The following is an 18,906-nucleotide window of genomic DNA, read 5'->3' on the forward strand; positions in this document are numbered from 1 at the left end:
CGGAGCTAGTGATTACGTAGGGTCCCTGCAGTGGCCATCTTTCCACTAGATTTTCCCGCCGAGATTCGAATATTTTATCCTCCCACTCAAGGACTTTCTTTACCGTAATTTCAACAGGAAGAAAAGCTACTGTAATTCTGGATAACCAAATCCACGTCAATAAACTTATCAAATATTTATTACAAAAATTGGGGAAGGGTGACATAAAACTTGAATATATATGATAAAATTCTTTCTTATGATGCATCAATTCCCTAATGTAATAACAGATAGCCTGAGCGTATGATCGTAGAATGAACAAGTAGCAGCGATCGCTGTTCTCGATTCACAATTCCCCAAGACAATCTTATTCGCCACTTCATCATCGGCAAGGGAAGACCAGTCGCAGCCGTAAGCAATACTTTCGTGCTCATTCAATTCCCCAACAATCTCCGGGTTATGCTGGTGTTGACAATCGATGATTTTGAAGTTACTGTACATACAAGCAGCGAATAGGTACTTGTGATGGAATGGATCCCACTTCAATCTCCAAATCCCACCAGACAAATTCGTCTCGGAAATAGGTCGTCGCATCTGCCGCGTATCCCAGAGTCGGAGGATCTCGTCGTAGCTGAAATGTTATTACCATTGTTTCGTGTATACTTTTTATTATGGGATTCCATACCTTCCGGATGCTAAGATGAACTCGCTCTCTGCGTTTGAATGTAAACTAGTTACTCCCGCGGTATGAATTGTGTTGGAGCCAACTGAATGCAATCCGGTTCGTGTATCAAACCACTTGAATTTGCAATCGTCACCACCTGTCGAAGACACTTGTCAGTTGTTGGAAAGTTTTGCGCAGGAAAGGAAATACGTGAACAATTGCCTAGTTAGTTAACGATGAGTTTCCAAATTAGTATTGCTTTAAACATTTAATAACAACTCTATGGAAAAAGTAGAACAACGAATAAAAATTATTTATTTCTACATTCGAAAAATAAACATCGCTACTTAAAAAATATAAACCTGAATAAATGATGTTTGGGTCCCAATAATTAAACGCTGTAATCCAAGCTTCAAATTCATGAGCCGACTGAGACGCAACAAGGGAGAGTCTCCCTTGAATAACACTGTAAACTGAGATGAAGCCCTTTGAATCACTGACGGCGATCTTGACCTCCGTTGAGTGGTTCCACGCACTTCGCCCTGTACTCCAATCCAGCGACAACGCCAAGTACTCATCGTCTGCACAACGTACCTTAGTTTCTGTGATTAAATTCATTTTACTCTCTCCCTGAAATTCCCAGAGTTGAAGATAGCCGAGAGAATTAACGACCCCTAACAGAATGCGTCCCTCATATGTGACATGAGCCCATTTCATATCTAGCACCCCGGCCACATTCACCTGATCCAGTAAATGCAAATTTCCTGGGGAAACGACGCGAAATAAATAAATAATACCCTGACGTGTTTGAGTTTCATTCTTCGAACAGTCGGATTGCTCTTCAGGTTTTAATAATTCATACGTCCCACAAACAAAATAATCTTTGAATCCTTCGATAGGACACCATTCAACCGAATCCGCTGAGAATTTCGTGTCAAATGTTTCCAAGACCTTGAACATCCCGGCTTTTATCGTCTGGAACAAAAAAATCCAACGTCTTTGATGAAAACACTTCAATTGAGATGATTGGAAGCATTTCTCAATTAAATTTCAAATAATCTCATCGGATTGCAAATTAAAACCGCTTATTGTTAGGACTTAGTGCGCTTTTTTATAAACTTGTCGTCTGTTACTTAATTGTTTCCCTCTGGGCACTATTTTACTCCATTCATCTCAATACTACATTAATTTATTGGTAGTGATCAAAAAATCAACAGCAGTCAGTAATAAAAAAGAATCATTGATTTATTATCTATTTTGGTTTTTGCGTAGAAATTCTAGGCATTTCATAGAACATAGATAAGAAATATCGTCTTAGAAGGAGTTTAAAATATCACTCAAATACTGCTATAGGCTTAATTAATCCTGAGCATGGTAAAACATTTGAGAACATCGGGAGCAAGGCTCACGCCTGCTTACAATTCATATATTTTCACTCGTTTGATTCTCCACATTTGGAGTGAGTAACGTAGCTCGTTTATATCCAATATATCCTGTTTCGATCCCAATATTAACTAATAATCTATTGCTTGCCAGTTGATAAAAACTCTTGGATGTGAGGATATATTATTTTGTACTTCGATATCTTCAGTCGGGTCCACATAATTGAAGAAATCATTTAAGGCATTTGATTTTATCTTGTCTTCTTCCATTGCGTGAAAAAAAAAATTATAAGAATAACCTGGCACTTTTCAACGAAAATGAGAATTTCGGCGCTGCTCAACAACAAATTCTACTAAAATAAAGAGATTTATAGGATTTTTTAAAATTGCATGTGTTTACTTTCCCGTAATAAAATAGAGAAATGAAGAATCAATTTCCTAGAATTTTTCCGATATTATTTGTGATAGAAAGTATTAGGTTTTTTAATAATTTTTTTCACACGTAATGCAACAATAATCATCAGGTAATATAAGTCTGTCGATATATCAGTGCTAAATATCATAGAAAAATATTGACTCGACACATTTCTGACAAATGCATCTTTCTTTCAATATATTACTTCAGCAATGAGATTCTTCGCGAATCAACTTGCTCAATTAATTTGTCCTTAAGTGTTTATAATGATGGCTACTCAGATCTTAAATCTATCAATCATTTACACGAAGAGAAAATAATACTAATGATAAAGTGTCATTTGGTACGTAAATCCTTTGGCACCTTGTAATCGACCCGTGTTTTGAATGTTTGTAAAAACAACATCATGCAATTAAGAGGTTACTGCCGAGCGCTTCTCTCAGTCTCAACGAGACATTCTCTGACTAGAATTCTTGCATGAACGATACCACGCTTTATTCGCTCAGCTGAACTCCTGCTGCCTGCATACGTTGGACGTATGTCTCTGCCAAGCTCCTCAATAACACTGAGCAGTTGAACATACTTAGATTGTCCAGGTACTGAAGCTACAGTCACTTGAGCAACCGTTGACTGAATATTTCTTGGATTTGGTACTGTTATCGGTGGCTCCACAATTTTTGTTGCATTCTCAGCCTTCGCTCCATCTCCGTCCATTTTATTTATTTAAATTTACTCTAATGCCCTGATGAAAAAAATGTTCGCAATATTTTGAAATCTGTACGGCTCAACACATAACCTATACTAGCCCACAATTCTTCTAGAACTTATGCTCTGACGTTCTAAAATAATTTTCCGGTGATGAGAAAGTGCATGAGGAGAATTCTTACCTGAAGTGATCCAAAAACGAAGGGTATATTGAAAATAAATAGAGAAAAATTAATCTATCTGATGAGTGTAAATACTAGCTTCAAAATACGTAACACATGGAAAATGTAATTCATGTTGTGTCAAGAGATGTGCGCAGCACCTGCGCATGCGTTACGTCCTCAGGCTCAGTTTTCATGCGACATCGAATATAATTTGAATAAATAAATGGGAAGGATGAGACAAAAAGGGCACATTTTCTTTTGATGTTGATCCTTTAGATACAAAGATTGCATTATTCCATTTCATGAATGATTGCCGTCAGTTACTAGAATTACCGAAACAAATTTTAAGTATTTATTTGCCCCATTTGTCTCTAAGCAATGTAGTTCAATTAAATAAATCAACACTAAATAAAAAATCGGTACTTTATTCAGCATTATTCTATAAGAAAGGCTTATGTTTAGGATTCCAGTGTATCAATTATAAATCATTAGATAGTACAATCACCCGAATAGTACGAACATAGTTAATGTAGATGGATCCAGTAGATTCATTGGTGTAAACAATTGAGAAAATTAGATCACAAAGGAGACTTATAAACCTCGAAGTATATAAATGAAGTACAATGCATTATAAAGGATGGAGCTAATTATTGTAAACATGATCGGAATAAAAGGCGATAGTAGAATACTAGTAGTTCATCACTGAAACATGTATGAAAAAATTGAATTGACAGCCGAGAGTTTTAAAAAGGAATTTCATTGAACCACTGAGAGTATTCTATTGCACTTTTATTTAGAAACTAGTACAAGTCTATCCTGTATTCTAATGGCTAAATAGATTTGTAGTCAAAATTATAGTATTTTCAGAGAAAAACAAATTGATGGTGGGAAAGTTTTTTTTTCTTCTATTTTATCATAAAAAATTACGGTAATGGAATACTTCTTATCGAATATTCCCATACGTGTGGTATAAGAAGCAATTCAAATTTTCTAAGTGCTTGCCAAGACATTCTCAGCACTCGATATATTCAACAATGTTATTCAACAAATAGTTAATCAACCCAAATTCAGTTCCATTGGGCAATAACCTACGCATTATGTTCAGAAATGACAGCATTATTTTTCTCTGTACACAGATATCATTAAAAAAATTCTCCGAGCGCAATTAACAGTTGTACCACCACGTTTCAAGAAAAAATATAATTAGAGAAAATTGAAATCATACCTAATAGTCATTATTAATAGATGAAGTTCCTCCACACAAAGGTCGTCAGACCCCGAGACAACAAACAAAAATGAAATGTATAACTCTTCGTAATAACTAGAATAATTTGTATCTTTTCCAAAGCGCACCTACGAGACCCCTGACTTTCGACGAATGTGAAAAATAACTTACTATAACTGACGGATCTACGCTGTCCGATACCGACAAATCATTGTCGTGCATTGTGTTCAGTCTCTAGCAGACACTCTCTGACAAGAATTCTTGCATGTTGAATGCCCATTTTAAGACGTTCAGCAGCACTGCGACTGCCAGCATATGACAGACGAATGTCACGACCCAATTCCTCAATTATAACCAATAACTGAGCGTATTTTCCCTGGCCCGGAACTGACGGAAAATTAATAGTATTCGAGGGACTTGCCTGAGCAGTCTGAACGGTCTGAACATTCTGAAGATTCCGTGGATTTGGCACTGTAATTATTGGCTCTGGAATCCTAGGAATTTCTTGAACTTTAGTTGCTTGTAAGGCTGCTGGTGGTGGTGGTGGTGGTTGGGGTGGTGGGTCATTGAGTTTTGTTATTGTTATTTCATTAAGCTTCGACAATTCCGTCAACTTGGCAATATCTCCCATCTTCGAGTACTCGTTCATTTTCGACATGTCATTCTGCATATTAACCATTTTAATCATTTCATTCATTTTAGTTTTTTCATTGAGTTTAGCTATCTCCTTGGCCATCTCATTGATTTGTGCTATCTCCGTGAATTTTGTCATGTCATTGTTGTACTTTGCCAACTCGGACATCTTCACCATTTCATTCAGCTTTGCTATTTCGTTCATACGCTGAACTTCATTTATCTTCGCCATCTGGGACATTTTCATGATTTCGTTCATCTTGGCTATTTCATTCATCTTGTTGATGTCCGTGTACTTTGATATTTCCGAGAACTTTACCATTTCGTTCATCTTGGCGAGCTCTGTCATCTGCATCTCCTGCATCTTCATGTATTCCGTCGTTTTAGCGTACTCAGCAATTTTTTCTTTCTCATAACGCTTCGCCATATCCTGAGTTATTCTATTGAATTCACTCATTTTACTGAATTCAGCTAGTTGGGCCATTTGCACAATGTGCTCGGGTACTTTCCCACGCTCCATCATCTGCTTGAGTTCAGCCGAAATTTTATTCATGTTCATCTCAGACATCTGGGCTATTGTCGCTGCGTCTGGCGCTGGCATCTTCGATAATTCAGCGATCTTTGATATCTCTCGGGCCAAATTCTCGTCTAAACATCTTTTCTTTTTTGCTCGATGTCTCGCCATCCGCTGAGCCTCCTGCATTCGTCTCAGGGCCGCTTGCTCCTCTGTCTCCTTTGCTCGGACATTCTTCATCCTTTCTGCAGCTGTGTTGTACAGTCTGATTGCACGTTCTTCACTTGTTTCTGACATTAGATCATTCCCGGCGGGTTAACGGAGAATTTAGCTGGTGTGGAGAGAGCATCCCATTGTCGGGTCAAGTGTAAAGGAGTCCAAAAATTTTAGGGACAATGTCTTCTCATGAGATGAGGGGCAGTCATGGTCAGGAGAAGTCCCAGTCACTAGTGGTCTTCACTGAAAGTCAGAAAGACAAAGAAAAATATATTTAACAAATTCACTTAATCGCTGACAGTGCGGGACTACCGGTATACCCACATTCCTCAGTCCCGATATCCATGTCTTATCTTCAAAAAAATATCATAACCACTGAACAACCATAAACTGGCTACACCCAATTTTTTATACAATTCAATGAAAAAAACAATGTCCGGAACCGAATCCCTAGACTATACCTCTAATTCTGCCCGTAGACATTAGAATAAACTTCCGTTGAGAAAAAGCAAAGCAAAACAAAAGGAAAATATGTACAGCATCGATTTCCTCGGAATTTACGGTACAGAACGAGAGATGATAATTACGCAGGCAGTCATTGCTTCAATGAAAAAATTAACTTTGTCGGTAACTCTGTTGCAACAATGATTGCACGGGAAAAAAACTTCTAATGGTTCTTATTTTTGAAAATTTCGAACGAAGAAATAATTCACGACATTGGCGCATGCGTAACAGAATAAAGAAAGTGTCGTCTTCCGTGTGTACCACCGCGTATGTATATATATACCTGTGTGAGAAATATTTGCAAATGGCAACAATGGCCGACTCAATTTGGTCAATTTATTGAAAACTTACGTTGGTCGCTGGTGATGCCGATAGGACTCCAATCTTGGTGTGTTCTTTGTATAGAGATACTCTAGTAATCAGATAATAACAGCACATTGACACAACCACCTCGGAGGCAACAATAAATAATTGAAGACACCTTAGAGACGCACCAAGGCGATATCGACGGACATGTAAGATTTTCGTTCGGCAGAGCCACTTTAAGGGGCCAAGCGGGGTCGGCCCGATAGGCTGCGTATGACGTGGTCGCGTTTATTGACCATAACCCCTTCCTCCTTGTGCCACCCCCGACGTAGACGGCCGAGACGGCTGGAGGAGGCAACTTCAAGGCAGACAGGTGGGTATATATGTGTATGTGAGGGACTACAAAGGATCGGACGACTTTTTATTCGACTTTGGCATTAAGATTGAGGAGGGCCCGGGTTATTGGAGTTCAGAGAGAGATGGCGGATTTTTCGTCGATTTGATTGGAGTATAACGGGCTATCGGAGTGACTGATTTATTCGTGTACTGAAGGTGTAGTGGATTTTCAAGAAATGTGAGGATCTTTGGGAAGTTGTTTCGAGTTTTTTGAGGAGTACATACACCTCGTGTTCAGACGTGGCCTTGAGATAATTTTTGGAGAGGATACTTTGCATTGCCGATAGAAAATGCGCTTGAACTTTACAGGGAAATAATTAGTGAAATCTTGAAATAAAAAAAAACAGTGGAGAGAAGCTGGACAATTTTTATACATTAAATTTATCAAATAATGTGAATTTCACTGACGAAAATCGTCAAAATTGTGAAGTTTCCGACAGAAATGATAGAATGAAAATGGCATCTCCAATAGAACTGTAATTGATTTATTTATCGATTATTTCAGATACCTGGATGAAAAAATATTGAAAGGGAAATGTACCTGTCCAATTACGAGTATTATTTCCTCCTCTCCCTGGTTATAGTGCCAGTCTGCCTGTTCTTCAGACTGTGGTCTTGGCTGGGCTGGGAATTATTCGTCAATAATTGAATTTCCACATCAAAACAACAGTTTCATATTTAAAATGTTCTTCCATCCCTTATAAATGGCATAAGTATATGTTAACATAAATGATTATGCGTTTCTCTTACCAAAATATACAAATAGATTTCCCTTAATTATAAGAGTTCATTTTTGCATTGACTTGACACTCGTTCTTCGTACAGACGATAATAAGGAAATCAAAAATATAAATTATATTTATTATTATATTTTGTCTGTTATTAAAAGTTCATCCAGTCCCATTTTCCCACGGTGCTTCCATATCCTGTACCGCGCCACATCTTTTCTCGTAATCATGCCAACAACCTGCATTGAAAATTCAGTTCCCTCATTATTTCCGAGACTCATTATCAAATTAAAATATTAAATACCTCATGCGTATCATTGACCACTGGGAGATGACGGAGCCCTAGTCCCCTGAACAGTCTAAATGCTCTCGGGAGTGTTGTTGACTGAAAATTCAGGAGTTTATAAAGTTAACTCTGAATAAATTCAAAAACTTAAGCGTTGTGCACTGAACGAATACGTACATGCTGAAGAGTATAGGGTGAAGGATTCATAAAAGGCCTCAAGTCGATGAAATATGTTTTTTCCATTTCTGTAACCGCGATCTGATCGATTTCTGGATACCTGGGGTACTCATTCCGAAACATTTTCAGACTTAGATGACTTTCCCAGGTGTCACATTCGTTGAACACTTTGTTCTTCAGGAGAACAATGAGTTGTGACCGTAGGATCAAGCCTCGAAAGCGTCCATAGCAATGGACTTCATGCTACGAGTTCAAAATGTCAAGTTTTCGGTTGCGCTAGGTCATTCTAGCCACACATCTATGAGTGTTCCGTCGTAGACAAACTAGATATCTTACCTGGTCAGTGCTGGGAGGATCCACAACGGGGAACCCATTGAATTTAACACACTTGAGAAGCTCGACAATGTGACCGACATTTTCGGTGGTTTTGAGTGTTACCACAGGATGACTCATAATTTCGCTGACATAAATATTATTCGACAGTGGAGGAGCTTCCCATGGCAGTAGTGGCACGCCTGCCATTTGGATGTATGTATCATAGATACCCTAGTTCAAGAAAAATACAAAATAATTTCGGGACAACGAACGTTCGGGATTGATTCATGTTAATTTCGTACTTCGTTGAAGAAATCGCCGACCCACTTGGCCGTTATGAGAACGATCATCACTGGAAGACCGAAGGAGATGCCTTGTGTTGCTTCAATCAGAATTGCTGTGAGACTTATTGTCATTCTAACGACACCGCCCAGTTGTGCAGCTGCACCAAGTAGTGCGTATTTCTTTGGTTCGAAGAGAACCTGGAAGAGACGTTTGATTAATTCCTGTACCTTTTCATGGCTGGGGCTCTTCTTACACATGTAGGAATAGCTTTGGCTAGTCCAGATCCCAAGAGCCTACCCCAGGCCGACCCAATGAGAAGAGATGGGATGAAGAGGCCACCTGACATTGATAGGCCAAATGTGAAGACAGCCAGGAAAAAATATAGAAACACGAAAATGGCTAGGGTTCCGTCGTTGTGGGAGCCTGTGAGCGAAATACATTTAATTTGAACATATTCAAATGACTTTCTTTGATTAACTTCAAATTTTAACAGTTCTCAGGCAATTTACTTTGAAAAATCTTGACTCTCACCTTTGGGATCATGAAAAAGTGATTTCACAGTGCTTTCAGGTGTTTGAAACCAAAGTGCTGCCACAACATTGTACTCTCCCTCCTTACAAAACATCTGGACAGGATACTTTGTGGGATCCTGCCCCAAAGGCTTACAGTCGTTGATAAAGTAAATCATGAAAAAACCTATTGTCACTGATATCACCGCAGCAAAAACAACCTCAACAATTTTCCACGTCTTTGCTCTGATGTATCTCAGTCTGATACAGTAAAGTTTATAGTTTAGGTGGTTCCATAAGGCCCCCAGGAGTCCGCCAACAGCGCCCACCATCATAAACAAAGGAATTTCATAGATTTGGTAGGGGAGAGTCTCGAATTGTCCCAGATTCAAAAGACCGGGGTATGAAAGATCTCCGAGGCGACCGTGCCAGGCACTTAGGACAACGTTTAATGTGAAGGTGGATATCATGCTGGCGAATAATGTTCGCCATGTGAGGCTTTGGTTGAAAAAACTCGCTCCTTCTTCGATACTGAATAATACTCCACCTGTAATTGGGAAACCCCCCAAATATCTGAATCAGAATCCTAACCAATGTGTAAGCAATACCATTGACGAACAAAAAATCCCAGAGCAATGAAATCTATCTGTTCGGGAAGTCTCCAAGACTCACCGATTGGAGCACCAAAAGCAGCAGACACTCCAGCCGCTGCACCTCCAGAGACAAAATCTCTCTTCTCATGATCTTCTCTGAAGTATTGAAAAATTTTAAAATCCTGCTTGAAAGTCGTACTTTTTCCTTGAGATACGCCGGCTGCAACAACTGCTCCAGCATGAATCATAGGGCCTTCCTTCCCAGCAGCAAGTCCTCCAACCACGGTTGATATAACACCGAGTATTTTCACGGTTAGCGTTTTTATTCTGACAACTCGGGGAACTTTGATACCATTGAGATAAGATTTTACTTGGGGGATCCCACTGCCAGCGGCGACTGGTTCAGCATATGTGACTAATATGGCGCCAATTAAGCATGGAACTACATTCAATATGATCCACATGCCGTACGGAAGCCACAAGCATTTGTCCTCCACACAATTATCCACATCTATTCATATCACTGCAAATTAAGGATCAATCTTCTCCACTGTTCGATCGCTTCATCAATTCTTCAAAAGGATACATGACTTTAGAGCTCCATACTTGACATCGGACAGCTCTTCAATCGATATATCGACAAAACAGGCTATTAGAGCGGTCAATATACCGACCAACAAGAAAATAAACCATCTTGCGAAGTTTTTTTTTACCACGTATTTGTAGCCTTTCGTTCTTTCTTCATCTTGAAGCAAGTGGTTCTCACATAAATCGTAATCCAGACTCTGAAATCATTAATCCTTTTTTTCATTTAAATTTAACGCTAGCCTATGAGAGGATATGAGTTATGTTGTGTGATTCACTTCCTGCAGTATATATTTAGTCAGTTCAAGATAAGAATGGGAGACAGGACACATTGACATTATTAGTAGAACTTGCAAACAGCTAAATGAAGAATGGATTGATTTTCCACCTAAAATTCCAAGACTTTGTCAGAAATTTTTTTTGGGCATTTTTCCAGATTTTAAAATGTTTTCAAAAACTTGTGAAAGGAGGACAATTTTCTACTTAATACCCCTAATAAATTACCTCATAATTTGCAGATATATAATTTGTAGCACCAGGCTGAAATTCAGCATTATTAATCCTATGAGACTGTCGGTATGAGACACTTTCGATAAGGCTGTCAAAAGTATTATTTCCATTGTAACTCGTCGTACTCTGAAAAAAAAAATATTGTACAACATGTCCGAGTTTTGACAGCTACTTTAGAGGTTATGGTCCTTTGTTTTGGTGTTCACAACGAAGCGTAAAGGAAATTGACAATGTCTCTTTAATTGCACTGTAATATGGAATAGATTTGTAAACATTTACCCTGAATCTCACGCTGACATCGTCATTAGAGTACGATGGAAAATTATTTCTACGTTGAGATCTGTATAGCCTCTCTTCTTCGACGCTCGAATCAGGAACGTGATTCACTTCATCGCCTTCAGTTTCTTGGGGGGTTATCAATTTGTCAGATTCCATTATGCTTTTTTATTATGATGAATTAAATAATGCATTCACTAAATGAGGAAGAGAGTGTGAAGCCACTGGAAAGGGTTATTGTCATATTCAAAATCCACTTTATAGGTTGCATGTGGGATACTGTCCTGCGACTGTTATATACTGAAAAATGTGAGTCACACTACTGTTAGGCATCTATCTCTACTGTGTAAATAAAGGACATTGCTCAACGCTGGATAGTAGTAGTAGTAGCACACACGTATAAATTCCGTGTGTGTTGCATTGTGTAGATAACTGCATACGTAGACCAACGAATTCGAGAGGGATATCTAGTACAACTGATTCAATCGGTGATTTCCATTGGTATTGGAGATTAAATCTATTCATTCAACTATTTCTTAATGGTGAGAGTAAATTTTTGTACCCCATCATAGGTTGGATAGAACAATTTATTGAGTTTTATAAAATGTTGTTCAATGAGAAAAAAAAAACAAGAGAGCGCACAATTAATATCAGTGAGAGAGTTTAATTTGTAAAATTTGTAATTTTTTCTCCCTGAATTTAAAATCGGGTAAAAAATATGGTATTCCATCTATGCAAATGAAAAATAACTGTAATTTTTCCCTGGAAATTTGTGACAGTCGTACAGAAAGAGAAAAAGAACTCTTGACAGCAGTATTTGAAAATAGTCTATTTGTCCTCAAAAGGTCGGCGAATCCTTGATATCTCGAACTTCTAAAAACAAACTGAAAAGTGTGTACAGAGATTCTAGCCGAGTTTCTGGTTTCACCGGAATGTCCATAAGACTACAAACAATATCAACAAGATGTGGAAGATCGCAATCGAAATTAGTCAGGTCCAACTGAGCATCATTGAGTTTATTCTCGACCTCGGGGGGCCACTGCTGCATTAGACTGTCAATGTCAGGCATGGGTTCAGTCAGTCGAACAGCTGGAGGGTGTTTGCTCCTGTGCAGCATGCTCAAATCGTCTATCCACTTTTCGATGGATCTTGGATTCTTCTCTGCCTCCTCTATTCTCTTTATTACCACCTGCTGCCGGGCATCTGCACTTTTACTGTGACTCCGCAGTTGCAAGTGCAGTACTGCTGGCTCGGATTGATTTGCGCAGGGCTCATCCAAGACGATCAATCCGATCTTGTTATCAACCCCGTCTGGTCGGGAAACCTTTATGAAGGCGTCGATATCCCCGACTGCTGGTATAAAATCTGATATGTACGGTGCGAGCTTATAACTGAGCTCTATCTTTTGGGGAGTATACCTGGAATAATTATCGGTGGAAAAAATGAAATGTCAAATAGGATTTGACTGGACTCATTCATCATTAGCAATATTTGTTATTCTCTCATAATTTTTTGGCATGAAAAATAATGTGATATCCTTACCTCGTAATATTTTGAAATAATTCTCTGACTTCTGCGGATACATTAAGCTCTTCAAATTCCTTGGCATTGTATAATTCAATGGGTTTCTTGACACTCGTTCCTTGTATGTCATCATCATCAGTCTCTTCACTGTCGGATGGATCACTACCAACACCAACCGCCTGTTGAAACGAATTCACAGGTGGCGAAATCCTGGAGAACAATTATTTCTTATTTTTTCTTGACTTTCCATTTTTTTACCATTCTAAGAACGACGGAGAGAGGTTCTAACATTTGAAAAAAATCCTGAGTACTTTTGGCTTCTCAGCCCCTTTGATCAACTCACATTCGAAAAGCTGGTCTTTCCGGCGAATTCATCTCCAGATCATCGCTGATATCACTCGCTGCATTTTTCGAAGTCTTCATAAGAGATCCTCGGCGACTCACTGGGCTCTTAATTTCTTCGGCGTTTTTCACAACAATGCTCTCGTCGAATTTCGTAAATGCACTTATCGACGGTGCTGTATCCTCTTCTCCACTACTTCTCTCGTCAATATCCATAATGTCTACTGTTTCCGGATTAAAATATAACTCTCGACATTTCCCACGATCTATTAAATTAGTTACTAATTGATTAGTTGATTTTTAGATAATGAAATCGCTATCGGATTTGAGCGATTGCTAATGGCGAGACTGCAGCCAGTTTGTTTCAATATGGAGTATAGGTACGTTACCATGGTTTCAGTCACGGATCAATGCGGTCCTTTCTATTTTTGCCGGCTCAGCCTTAATAATTCCAATCTTCTCGTTTGCATTAATATATGAATATTTGAAAATTTTTAGAGCGCTATTAAGACAGGATGTCAGGAATTTATTGAAACTAGTCTTTTTTTAGTTCTGATTGGAGAGATTCCAATGGAAAGCTATTTACCTGCACTAGTAGGTTTTCAAAAATTAGCTATTTCCAAACGTCATATAATATGCTTTTTTTTCTATTTGGCTCTGTTGAGCTTTGTTGAGAAATTTTCATTGGTAATTGTAAATTCGAGAAATTAAGTTTGGAAGGATCAAGTCAACCGAGGCATAATAAACGAAGGATTCTATCAAGGATTCACGTTCCTTCTAGGGAGATATGAGATTGTGACATGTAGGCATGCCTTCGTGAATATTTGAATGTATTCGACGAAGCGAGCGTATGATAATGCAATCACCTGCTGGAATTCAATTGGTGAATTATTTTGAGATCACAGTCCATATACTCACGAAGTTTCCCAGTATTATTAACAATTATCGAATGATTTCTACGAAATCTTGATAATATCATGAAGATGTAATGTCGATGGAGGCTCTTGTGACGTTATTTGATTTCAAGTAAAGAAGTACAGCAACTGTTGCAGTGGTAGAAAGTTCAGACACCCGGAGGATGCCAGGAATAATTAGGAATATTGCAGAAACAAGTAACATAAAATTCAATCGGGAAAGTGCTTGACGTAGATATAATAGAGAATTCTTGGAGATGGATATCTGTGTTATCTGTATCGATGTACCAACCGAATCAGACCTATCCGAAGTGTAAAAGCTTTCTCCTACGGATTTCTGCAGGATTAATTTATAATATCGTTTTCGATCGAGTGACAGAAAATACACCACTGTTATATACTGACTGCATTTTCTTAATAAGATATAATCTGGCAAGTAAACACATAGATAATTTCGCTGAGGCTACAATTCAAGGTAATAATTCAGTTATCAAACCTGAGAACATAATTGATCTGATGATCTGTCGAAATAGTTAATGTTAGCAGACTCGATCGCATTCCGTGATTAAGGGTGGAGCACAAGGACTATGTTTAACTCCAAATGAAAATGCAGGGGCTTTATCTAACTTGGGGACACCGTAGGGTCCAGGGCTGACACATTTTATTCTGTCAGCAGGTCGGTCGCATAGGCTGAAGGCTGGAGCACGCGGTTTCACCAGGCCCAATTTTATCAGTCCTGGTCCTGGGCTACAGTCCTTTCGGCCAGAGGGAAGGCGGACGCCCCTAAACATTGATAGTGATTTTTCAAAGCGGAAAGAGATATTCTCCAGACGACAATAATTTTTTGTGCACATCCGGAAATTGGAAATGAGGGATTATAACCCACTTGAGTATTTGAACACTTTGAAAAAGTCGTACATAGTAAAGGCAGGACCATTGAGGTCCCTCGGAATGTAGTAGGGTCCAGCAGAGACTAATCCCCCTCGAGGTTTTGTTCGCCATTTCATTGAAAAAGCCGGTCTCGGGGAGTACGGAGGTATGCCATAAGGACCAGGAGTGCACTCGTATTCTTGAAAAAAAATCTTTACGTTCGAAAATAAAGTTGAACTCGAATGAGCTTTTCAGAAATTTCTCTCCGTGGAGACTCTATTTTCGTGGTAATGATCGATCTCCCTACGTCATCGTCAATACCAAGAAGTGATGATACGAAGTGGAGCGTTTACTTATGCATTGGTCTCTTCATTCCAATATTTTTATTTTCCAAAACTTTGCTATGCTAATCTCCACATTAATTAATGGAGAAATTTCATGTAAATACTCAATTATAGATTAAAACAGCAGTAACAACTTTTTCCTTTGAGTAGCATTCCCAGAGTGAACCCTCGTGCTGGTGGAAACTTTAGCTGATATTTCGGGCCGGGCCCATCACCCCCGATATTTTTTATCAAGCTTTGTCCGAGAATTGTAAAAGCTGGGTTACGATATTTTGAGAAACAGTGGTCCTTATATCCAACTAGCGGTTTCAGTTTATACCTCGGGCCAGGACCTAAGTAGGGAGTTAAGTCCGGACATATTCTATTTTTCATTGAAATAAAAGAATTTACCTTGAAATGAACAAATTCCTCCGGATTTTTTCGAAGTTTTTGATTCTTCTGGCTTTGACTTATTTGGTTTTTTGGATACCTTAGGTTGATTCTTTGGTGGCATTGTCAGTTTTCAACTGGAAATTTTTATTTAAAAAACTAGAAATTTAGGAGGTTACGAAAAAAATTATATTGAATTTTGTTGGTGTCAAATCTATAGTGAGCGAAGTTGACTTCAAATTTGTAAAGCTATTCTTTTTTTTCCAGAAACCTAGGACCAGGCATAGAGGCACGATCAAATCAACAATAAAAAGATTATGTAATGTCGATTGTATTCATTATCTTTTTATATAATTTTTTTGTGTGGTATGGATGGAGAAGAGAAGAACAAAGTATTTGCCTAAAGAATTCTTTATCTCAATTCCAAATATGTACATCTCAGAAAATAAAAGAAAAAAAAACTATCCATCAATTGATAGAACTTTCATCTGAGTCTTCAGCAGCTGAATTATCAGAATCATCAAATCTATCATCATCATCATCATCCTCGTCATTTTTGGACACGACCAAAGATTTTAGTTTCTCTAGCAAATCATCTCGTGAAGGCAGAGGCTCTGGATCATCGCTGTCATCATCTTCATCATTCCCAGCCCCTTCAGTTTTGTCCAACTCCTTATCATGCCTCTTTTTCTCCCCTGTACAATCATTCGTTCAATTAAAAATATTTTTTTATCGTGAATTATCGTCGACATACCTTTTTTATTCATATATCGAAGAAACGTTCTCCTTTTCCTCTCAGGCAAAGTTTTCAAAAGAAGTCTGAGTTCTCTGTCCAGTTTGATGCTTTCCTCTGGAGTTACTTCTTTGATAATTTCTCTCTTCTCATTGCACTTGGCGCAAACCTCGTGTTTCAGGGCGCATGGTCCACACATGATATGATAAGCATGTTTAACACATTTCTGTTGACATTTGGTGCACGTGCTAGCCGCCTTCAGCGGTTTGTACTTCTTATATTTTATCTTCCATTCAATAATGTTCTTGCACTTTTCACAGACATTCACTACTTGTGTATTATTTATCTTTTTCGTTTTAACCGATGTGTCATGAAGAGTGTTCTTGAACGCATGTGTATTCTGATATTTCTGGGGACGAGACCGCCCCACGTTTCCCTTACGACAACTCATTTTTACCAAGAATATATTTCTTGAATGTGTCGATTTCAATTTCGTTTACTATCCGTATAATTTAACCGAAAAGGTCGAGCACAATATTTTAAAAAACGTCAGATCTACACGAACTTAACCTCAAAGTGGTAGAGGAACGCACGATCAACTTTTCACACTAACTATCCACAACAACACAGTCAGTGGCGCCATTAGAGACCGTGTATTTGAGTAAATTTCAATTTTGAATGTTTGAATATTGATTTCAATTGACAACTTAACAATACTCTTGAAATTCTATGTAGCATGTACAGGAATCCTATTATATATTCAATTGCTATATTGAAATATTGGATGTAATTTGCTTTGAAATTGCAAAATTATTTCATAATTATTCACTCAAGTGCCAGTTATCATAAAAATATATTCGTTTCTGCGCACGAAATTTTATCTCATTCTATTTCTGATTGAGTTCGTGAACTCAGGATTCACCGAGTCTTCGTCGTCAAAATGTGCTTGTAAAAGAAGAATTTTAATAATGAATTCTACCCCCTCTAACCGAAAGCATTTCCACGACTCCTTCACAAGCTCACCCCTCTTTTCCAAAAGTCATAATTAGAGTATCGGGATGCCCCATATGCAGTAAAAAAATCAACTCTGAATTACACATTTAACCGAATTAATTTTTCACTGGCGCATTTACGTTGGAAACTTTTTGTTCAATTTTTTAACTATATTCCACGTCAGAGCCAAATTCAATTGAATAAATTGACAGAATTCCCAGGATTGTATTATTCAATTGGATTTTAAATGAAGAAAAATTTGAAGCGAACTAAAACTGGAGTCTATGCAGTATTCATAAATAATGAAGCCATTAGCGATTCCTGAGATAGTAAGGGATCAATCGAGGATATAACCAATAATTTATACGTTAACCAGAGATGCTAGTGTGGGAGAAACGGAGGCGGCACCATCTCAAGTGAATTTCCCAGTTCCGGAGTGGTGTGAGTATGCGGTCATCGATTTCCAAATTAAACTCATTTGATAATAGTCCTAGGAGTCACCTTTTTCACCTTTTTATCTTCATTTTCAATAAAGTGAAGGATGACGGATATGTATACATATGTGATATCGTCGACGTTTCGCCGTCTGGAGGGAGGGGGAGGGTCATTTCAGGTCGAAAGTTCGCCAGGGCAAACTATACATAGAATCTCCCTCAATTTTCCTCTTCCACACAGGGTCTGACAGGTGAAACGAGCGTAAAATATTCACTGTTACTTTGCGCGACCGACTGTCAATCTGTCAACTATTCCACCAGTTTGGGGCTTGCTTTGCCACGTCTCAATCTTCTTCTGATGTTTTATACATTCACCGGGTGTACAGTGAATATGCATTAACAACAACAGTCGAAATATTAGGGTGTCAACGATTTAAACTTGTTATGAATGCCAGACAATGTCGAGGATATGTGGAAAAACAATAGCTATCAGACATGTAGGCGGTCGGAACTGCGGAATGCTTTCAATGTATTAATATTGCACGTCTCGCAATTATACAGGCATTTGTGATTATCGAACTGCGGCATTTGCCTCACCTGCGGAATGTAGTTCCGCAGACAAATGGATATTTATTATTTTTTTGGCGATGTGCATTGTCATTATTTTTTGAGGCATACAAACATTGCACTACAGTGCTGGGAATATTCCTCACTTGTATTAGTTTTAATAATTTCGGAGGATTTCAAAAAAGTCTTGTCAAGTCTGCTCTCCTAAATTGAGAGTTTGCAATTTGAATATTAAAAATATTCGCGATGGCTTGGGGGTGTCGTAAGCGGTTTTATCAAGAGGATTTTTTTAAATAAATCGTCAACGGGGCACATGCAGGGAACGTAACAGGAGAAATTAAGATGTGAGTGTGGTAATATCGGATTATAACAAGTATTCGTGCAATGAATTAATTTTTGTGGTAGTTCGTTTATTTTTTATTTTATTATGCCATTTTGTATAATACCAA

The 18,906-nt window shown here is 38.3% G+C and overlaps 8 protein-coding genes across 9 annotated transcripts; 1 reads left to right on the forward strand and 7 right to left on the reverse strand.

The window, feature by feature from the left end:
- Positions 1 to 162: 162 nt before the first annotated feature.
- On the reverse strand, positions 163 to 3,580 carry LOC135164794 (diphthine methyltransferase). Its single transcript, XM_064125466.1, has 4 exons — positions 3,328 to 3,580; positions 1,006 to 1,618; positions 665 to 800; positions 163 to 610 (listed from the first exon to the last, which is right to left on the reverse strand). The coding sequence occupies exons 2-4, from the start codon at positions 1,601 to 1,603 to the stop codon at positions 247 to 249; spliced, it is 1,098 nt and encodes a 365-aa protein (XP_063981536.1). The 5' UTR covers positions 1,604 to 1,618; positions 3,328 to 3,580; the 3' UTR covers positions 163 to 246.
- On the reverse strand, positions 2,335 to 3,154 carry LOC135164790 (cyclin-dependent kinase 2-associated protein 2-like). Its single transcript, XM_064125461.1, has 3 exons — positions 2,865 to 3,154; positions 2,426 to 2,463; positions 2,335 to 2,378 (listed from the first exon to the last, which is right to left on the reverse strand). The coding sequence occupies exons 1-3, from the start codon at positions 3,152 to 3,154 to the stop codon at positions 2,335 to 2,337; spliced, it is 372 nt and encodes a 123-aa protein (XP_063981531.1).
- Positions 3,581 to 3,718: 138 nt separating the features above from the next.
- Positions 3,719 to 6,894, reverse strand: LOC135164793 (coiled-coil domain-containing protein 63-like). Its single transcript, XM_064125464.1, has 2 exons — positions 6,753 to 6,894; positions 3,719 to 6,140 (listed from the first exon to the last, which is right to left on the reverse strand). The coding sequence occupies exon 2, from the start codon at positions 5,976 to 5,978 to the stop codon at positions 4,743 to 4,745; it is 1,236 nt and encodes a 411-aa protein (XP_063981534.1). The 5' UTR covers positions 5,979 to 6,140; positions 6,753 to 6,894; the 3' UTR covers positions 3,719 to 4,742.
- Positions 6,895 to 7,591: 697 nt separating this feature from the next.
- Positions 7,592 to 11,676, reverse strand: LOC135164792 (H(+)/Cl(-) exchange transporter 7). 2 transcript variants are annotated; one of them, XR_010299391.1, is made up of 12 exons: positions 11,371 to 11,676; positions 11,086 to 11,217; positions 10,583 to 10,781; positions 10,076 to 10,507; positions 9,426 to 9,950; positions 9,148 to 9,317; positions 8,912 to 9,091; positions 8,631 to 8,840; positions 8,295 to 8,537; positions 8,136 to 8,216; positions 7,854 to 8,070; positions 7,592 to 7,727 (listed from the first exon to the last, which is right to left on the reverse strand). XR_010299391.1 is itself a non-coding variant. In XM_064125463.1 (11 exons), exons 1-11 carry the CDS (start codon positions 11,524 to 11,526, stop codon positions 7,969 to 7,971), a joined length of 2,430 nt encoding a protein of 809 aa, XP_063981533.1. In that variant the 5' UTR covers positions 11,527 to 11,676; the 3' UTR covers positions 7,749 to 7,968. The 2 variants fall into 2 exon arrangements, 1 of the variants encoding a protein (XP_063981533.1); XM_064125463.1 differs by lacking the exon at positions 7,592 to 7,727 and having other exon boundaries at positions 7,749 to 8,070.
- Positions 7,639 to 7,971, forward strand: LOC135164798 (phosphatidylinositol N-acetylglucosaminyltransferase subunit Y-like). Its single transcript, XM_064125470.1, has one exon. It carries the CDS (start codon positions 7,639 to 7,641, stop codon positions 7,750 to 7,752), a length of 114 nt encoding a protein of 37 aa, XP_063981540.1. The 3' UTR covers positions 7,753 to 7,971.
- A 260-nt stretch (positions 11,677 to 11,936) lies between the features above and the next one.
- LOC135164795 (intraflagellar transport protein 46 homolog) lies at positions 11,937 to 13,721 on the reverse strand. Its single transcript, XM_064125467.1, has 3 exons — positions 13,235 to 13,721; positions 12,910 to 13,101; positions 11,937 to 12,785 (listed from the first exon to the last, which is right to left on the reverse strand). The coding sequence occupies exons 1-3, from the start codon at positions 13,447 to 13,449 to the stop codon at positions 12,206 to 12,208; spliced, it is 987 nt and encodes a 328-aa protein (XP_063981537.1). The 5' UTR covers positions 13,450 to 13,721; the 3' UTR covers positions 11,937 to 12,205.
- An 827-nt stretch (positions 13,722 to 14,548) lies between these two features.
- On the reverse strand, positions 14,549 to 15,974 carry LOC135164796 (ciliary microtubule associated protein 1A-like). Its single transcript, XM_064125468.1, has 4 exons — positions 15,752 to 15,974; positions 15,496 to 15,693; positions 15,066 to 15,216; positions 14,549 to 14,930 (listed from the first exon to the last, which is right to left on the reverse strand). Exons 1-4 carry the CDS (start codon positions 15,852 to 15,854, stop codon positions 14,687 to 14,689), a joined length of 696 nt encoding a protein of 231 aa, XP_063981538.1. The 5' UTR covers positions 15,855 to 15,974; the 3' UTR covers positions 14,549 to 14,686.
- Positions 15,975 to 16,125: 151 nt separating this feature from the next.
- Positions 16,126 to 17,081, reverse strand: LOC135164797 (uncharacterized protein C9orf85 homolog). The gene is made up of 2 exons (XM_064125469.1): positions 16,485 to 17,081; positions 16,126 to 16,425 (listed from the first exon to the last, which is right to left on the reverse strand). The coding sequence occupies exons 1-2, from the start codon at positions 16,912 to 16,914 to the stop codon at positions 16,199 to 16,201; spliced, it is 657 nt and encodes a 218-aa protein (XP_063981539.1). The 5' UTR covers positions 16,915 to 17,081; the 3' UTR covers positions 16,126 to 16,198.
- Positions 17,082 to 18,906: the final 1,825 nt, after the last annotated feature.

This window comes from Diachasmimorpha longicaudata, chromosome 7 (genome assembly GCF_034640455.1).
Source record: "Diachasmimorpha longicaudata isolate KC_UGA_2023 chromosome 7, iyDiaLong2, whole genome shotgun sequence".
NCBI classification, from domain to species: domain Eukaryota; kingdom Metazoa; phylum Arthropoda; class Insecta; order Hymenoptera; family Braconidae; genus Diachasmimorpha; species Diachasmimorpha longicaudata.

What these genes read in the sequence shown, in the direction of transcription:
- LOC135164794 (XM_064125466.1), bottom strand. Translation starts at nt 1,603, where the DNA reads ATGTTCAAGGTCTTGGAAACATTTGACACGAAATTCTCAGCGGATTCG. An exon ending in CCCAAACATCATTTATTCAG is followed by an intron (nt 801 to 1,005) that starts GTTTATATTTTT and finishes TGTCTTCGACAG; the next exon opens with GTGGTGACGATTGCAAATTC. An exon ending in TTCATCTTAGCATCCGGAAG is followed by an intron (nt 611 to 664) that starts GTATGGAATCCC and finishes ATAACATTTCAG; the next exon opens with CTACGACGAGATCCTCCGAC.
- LOC135164790 (XM_064125461.1), bottom strand. Translation starts at nt 3,154, where the DNA reads ATGGACGGAGATGGAGCGAAGGCTGAGAATGCAACAAAAATTGTGGAG. An exon ending in ACTGAGAGAAGCGCTCGGCA is followed by an intron (nt 2,464 to 2,864) that starts GTAACCTCTTAA and finishes GAAAAATTCTAG; the next exon opens with GAAATTGATTCTTCATTTCT. An exon ending in CTCTATTTTATTACGGGAAA is followed by an intron (nt 2,379 to 2,425) that starts GTAAACACATGC and finishes TCTTTATTTTAG; the next exon opens with TAGAATTTGTTGTTGAGCAG.
- LOC135164793 (XM_064125464.1), bottom strand. Translation starts at nt 5,978, where the DNA reads ATGTCAGAAACAAGTGAAGAACGTGCAATCAGACTGTACAACACAGCT.
- LOC135164798 (XM_064125470.1), top strand. Translation starts at nt 7,639, where the DNA reads ATGTACCTGTCCAATTACGAGTATTATTTCCTCCTCTCCCTGGTTATA.
- LOC135164792 (XM_064125463.1), bottom strand. Translation starts at nt 11,526, where the DNA reads ATGGAATCTGACAAATTGATAACCCCCCAAGAAACTGAAGGCGATGAA. An exon ending in ATGTCAGCGTGAGATTCAGG is followed by an intron (nt 11,218 to 11,370) that starts GTAAATGTTTAC and finishes TTTTTTTTTCAG; the next exon opens with AGTACGACGAGTTACAATGG. An exon ending in CCAAAGCTATTCCTACATGT is followed by an intron (nt 9,092 to 9,147) that starts GTAAGAAGAGCC and finishes CGTCTCTTCCAG; the next exon opens with GTTCTCTTCGAACCAAAGAA.
- LOC135164795 (XM_064125467.1), bottom strand. Translation starts at nt 13,449, where the DNA reads ATGGATATTGACGAGAGAAGTAGTGGAGAAGAGGATACAGCACCGTCG. An exon ending in GAAAGACCAGCTTTTCGAAT is followed by an intron (nt 13,102 to 13,234) that starts GTGAGTTGATCA and finishes ATTGTTCTCCAG; the next exon opens with GATTTCGCCACCTGTGAATT. An exon ending in TTATTTCAAAATATTACGAG is followed by an intron (nt 12,786 to 12,909) that starts GTAAGGATATCA and finishes TAATTATTCCAG; the next exon opens with GTATACTCCCCAAAAGATAG.
- LOC135164796 (XM_064125468.1), bottom strand. Translation starts at nt 15,854, where the DNA reads ATGCCACCAAAGAATCAACCTAAGGTATCCAAAAAACCAAATAAGTCA. An exon ending in AGGAATTTGTTCATTTCAAG is followed by an intron (nt 15,694 to 15,751) that starts GTAAATTCTTTT and finishes CTCCCTACTTAG; the next exon opens with GTCCTGGCCCGAGGTATAAA. An exon ending in AATGGTCCTGCCTTTACTAT is followed by an intron (nt 14,931 to 15,065) that starts GTACGACTTTTT and finishes ATCAATGTTTAG; the next exon opens with GGGCGTCCGCCTTCCCTCTG.
- LOC135164797 (XM_064125469.1), bottom strand. Translation starts at nt 16,914, where the DNA reads ATGAGTTGTCGTAAGGGAAACGTGGGGCGGTCTCGTCCCCAGAAATAT. An exon ending in TCGATATATGAATAAAAAAG is followed by an intron (nt 16,426 to 16,484) that starts GTATGTCGACGA and finishes ATGATTGTACAG; the next exon opens with GGGAGAAAAAGAGGCATGAT.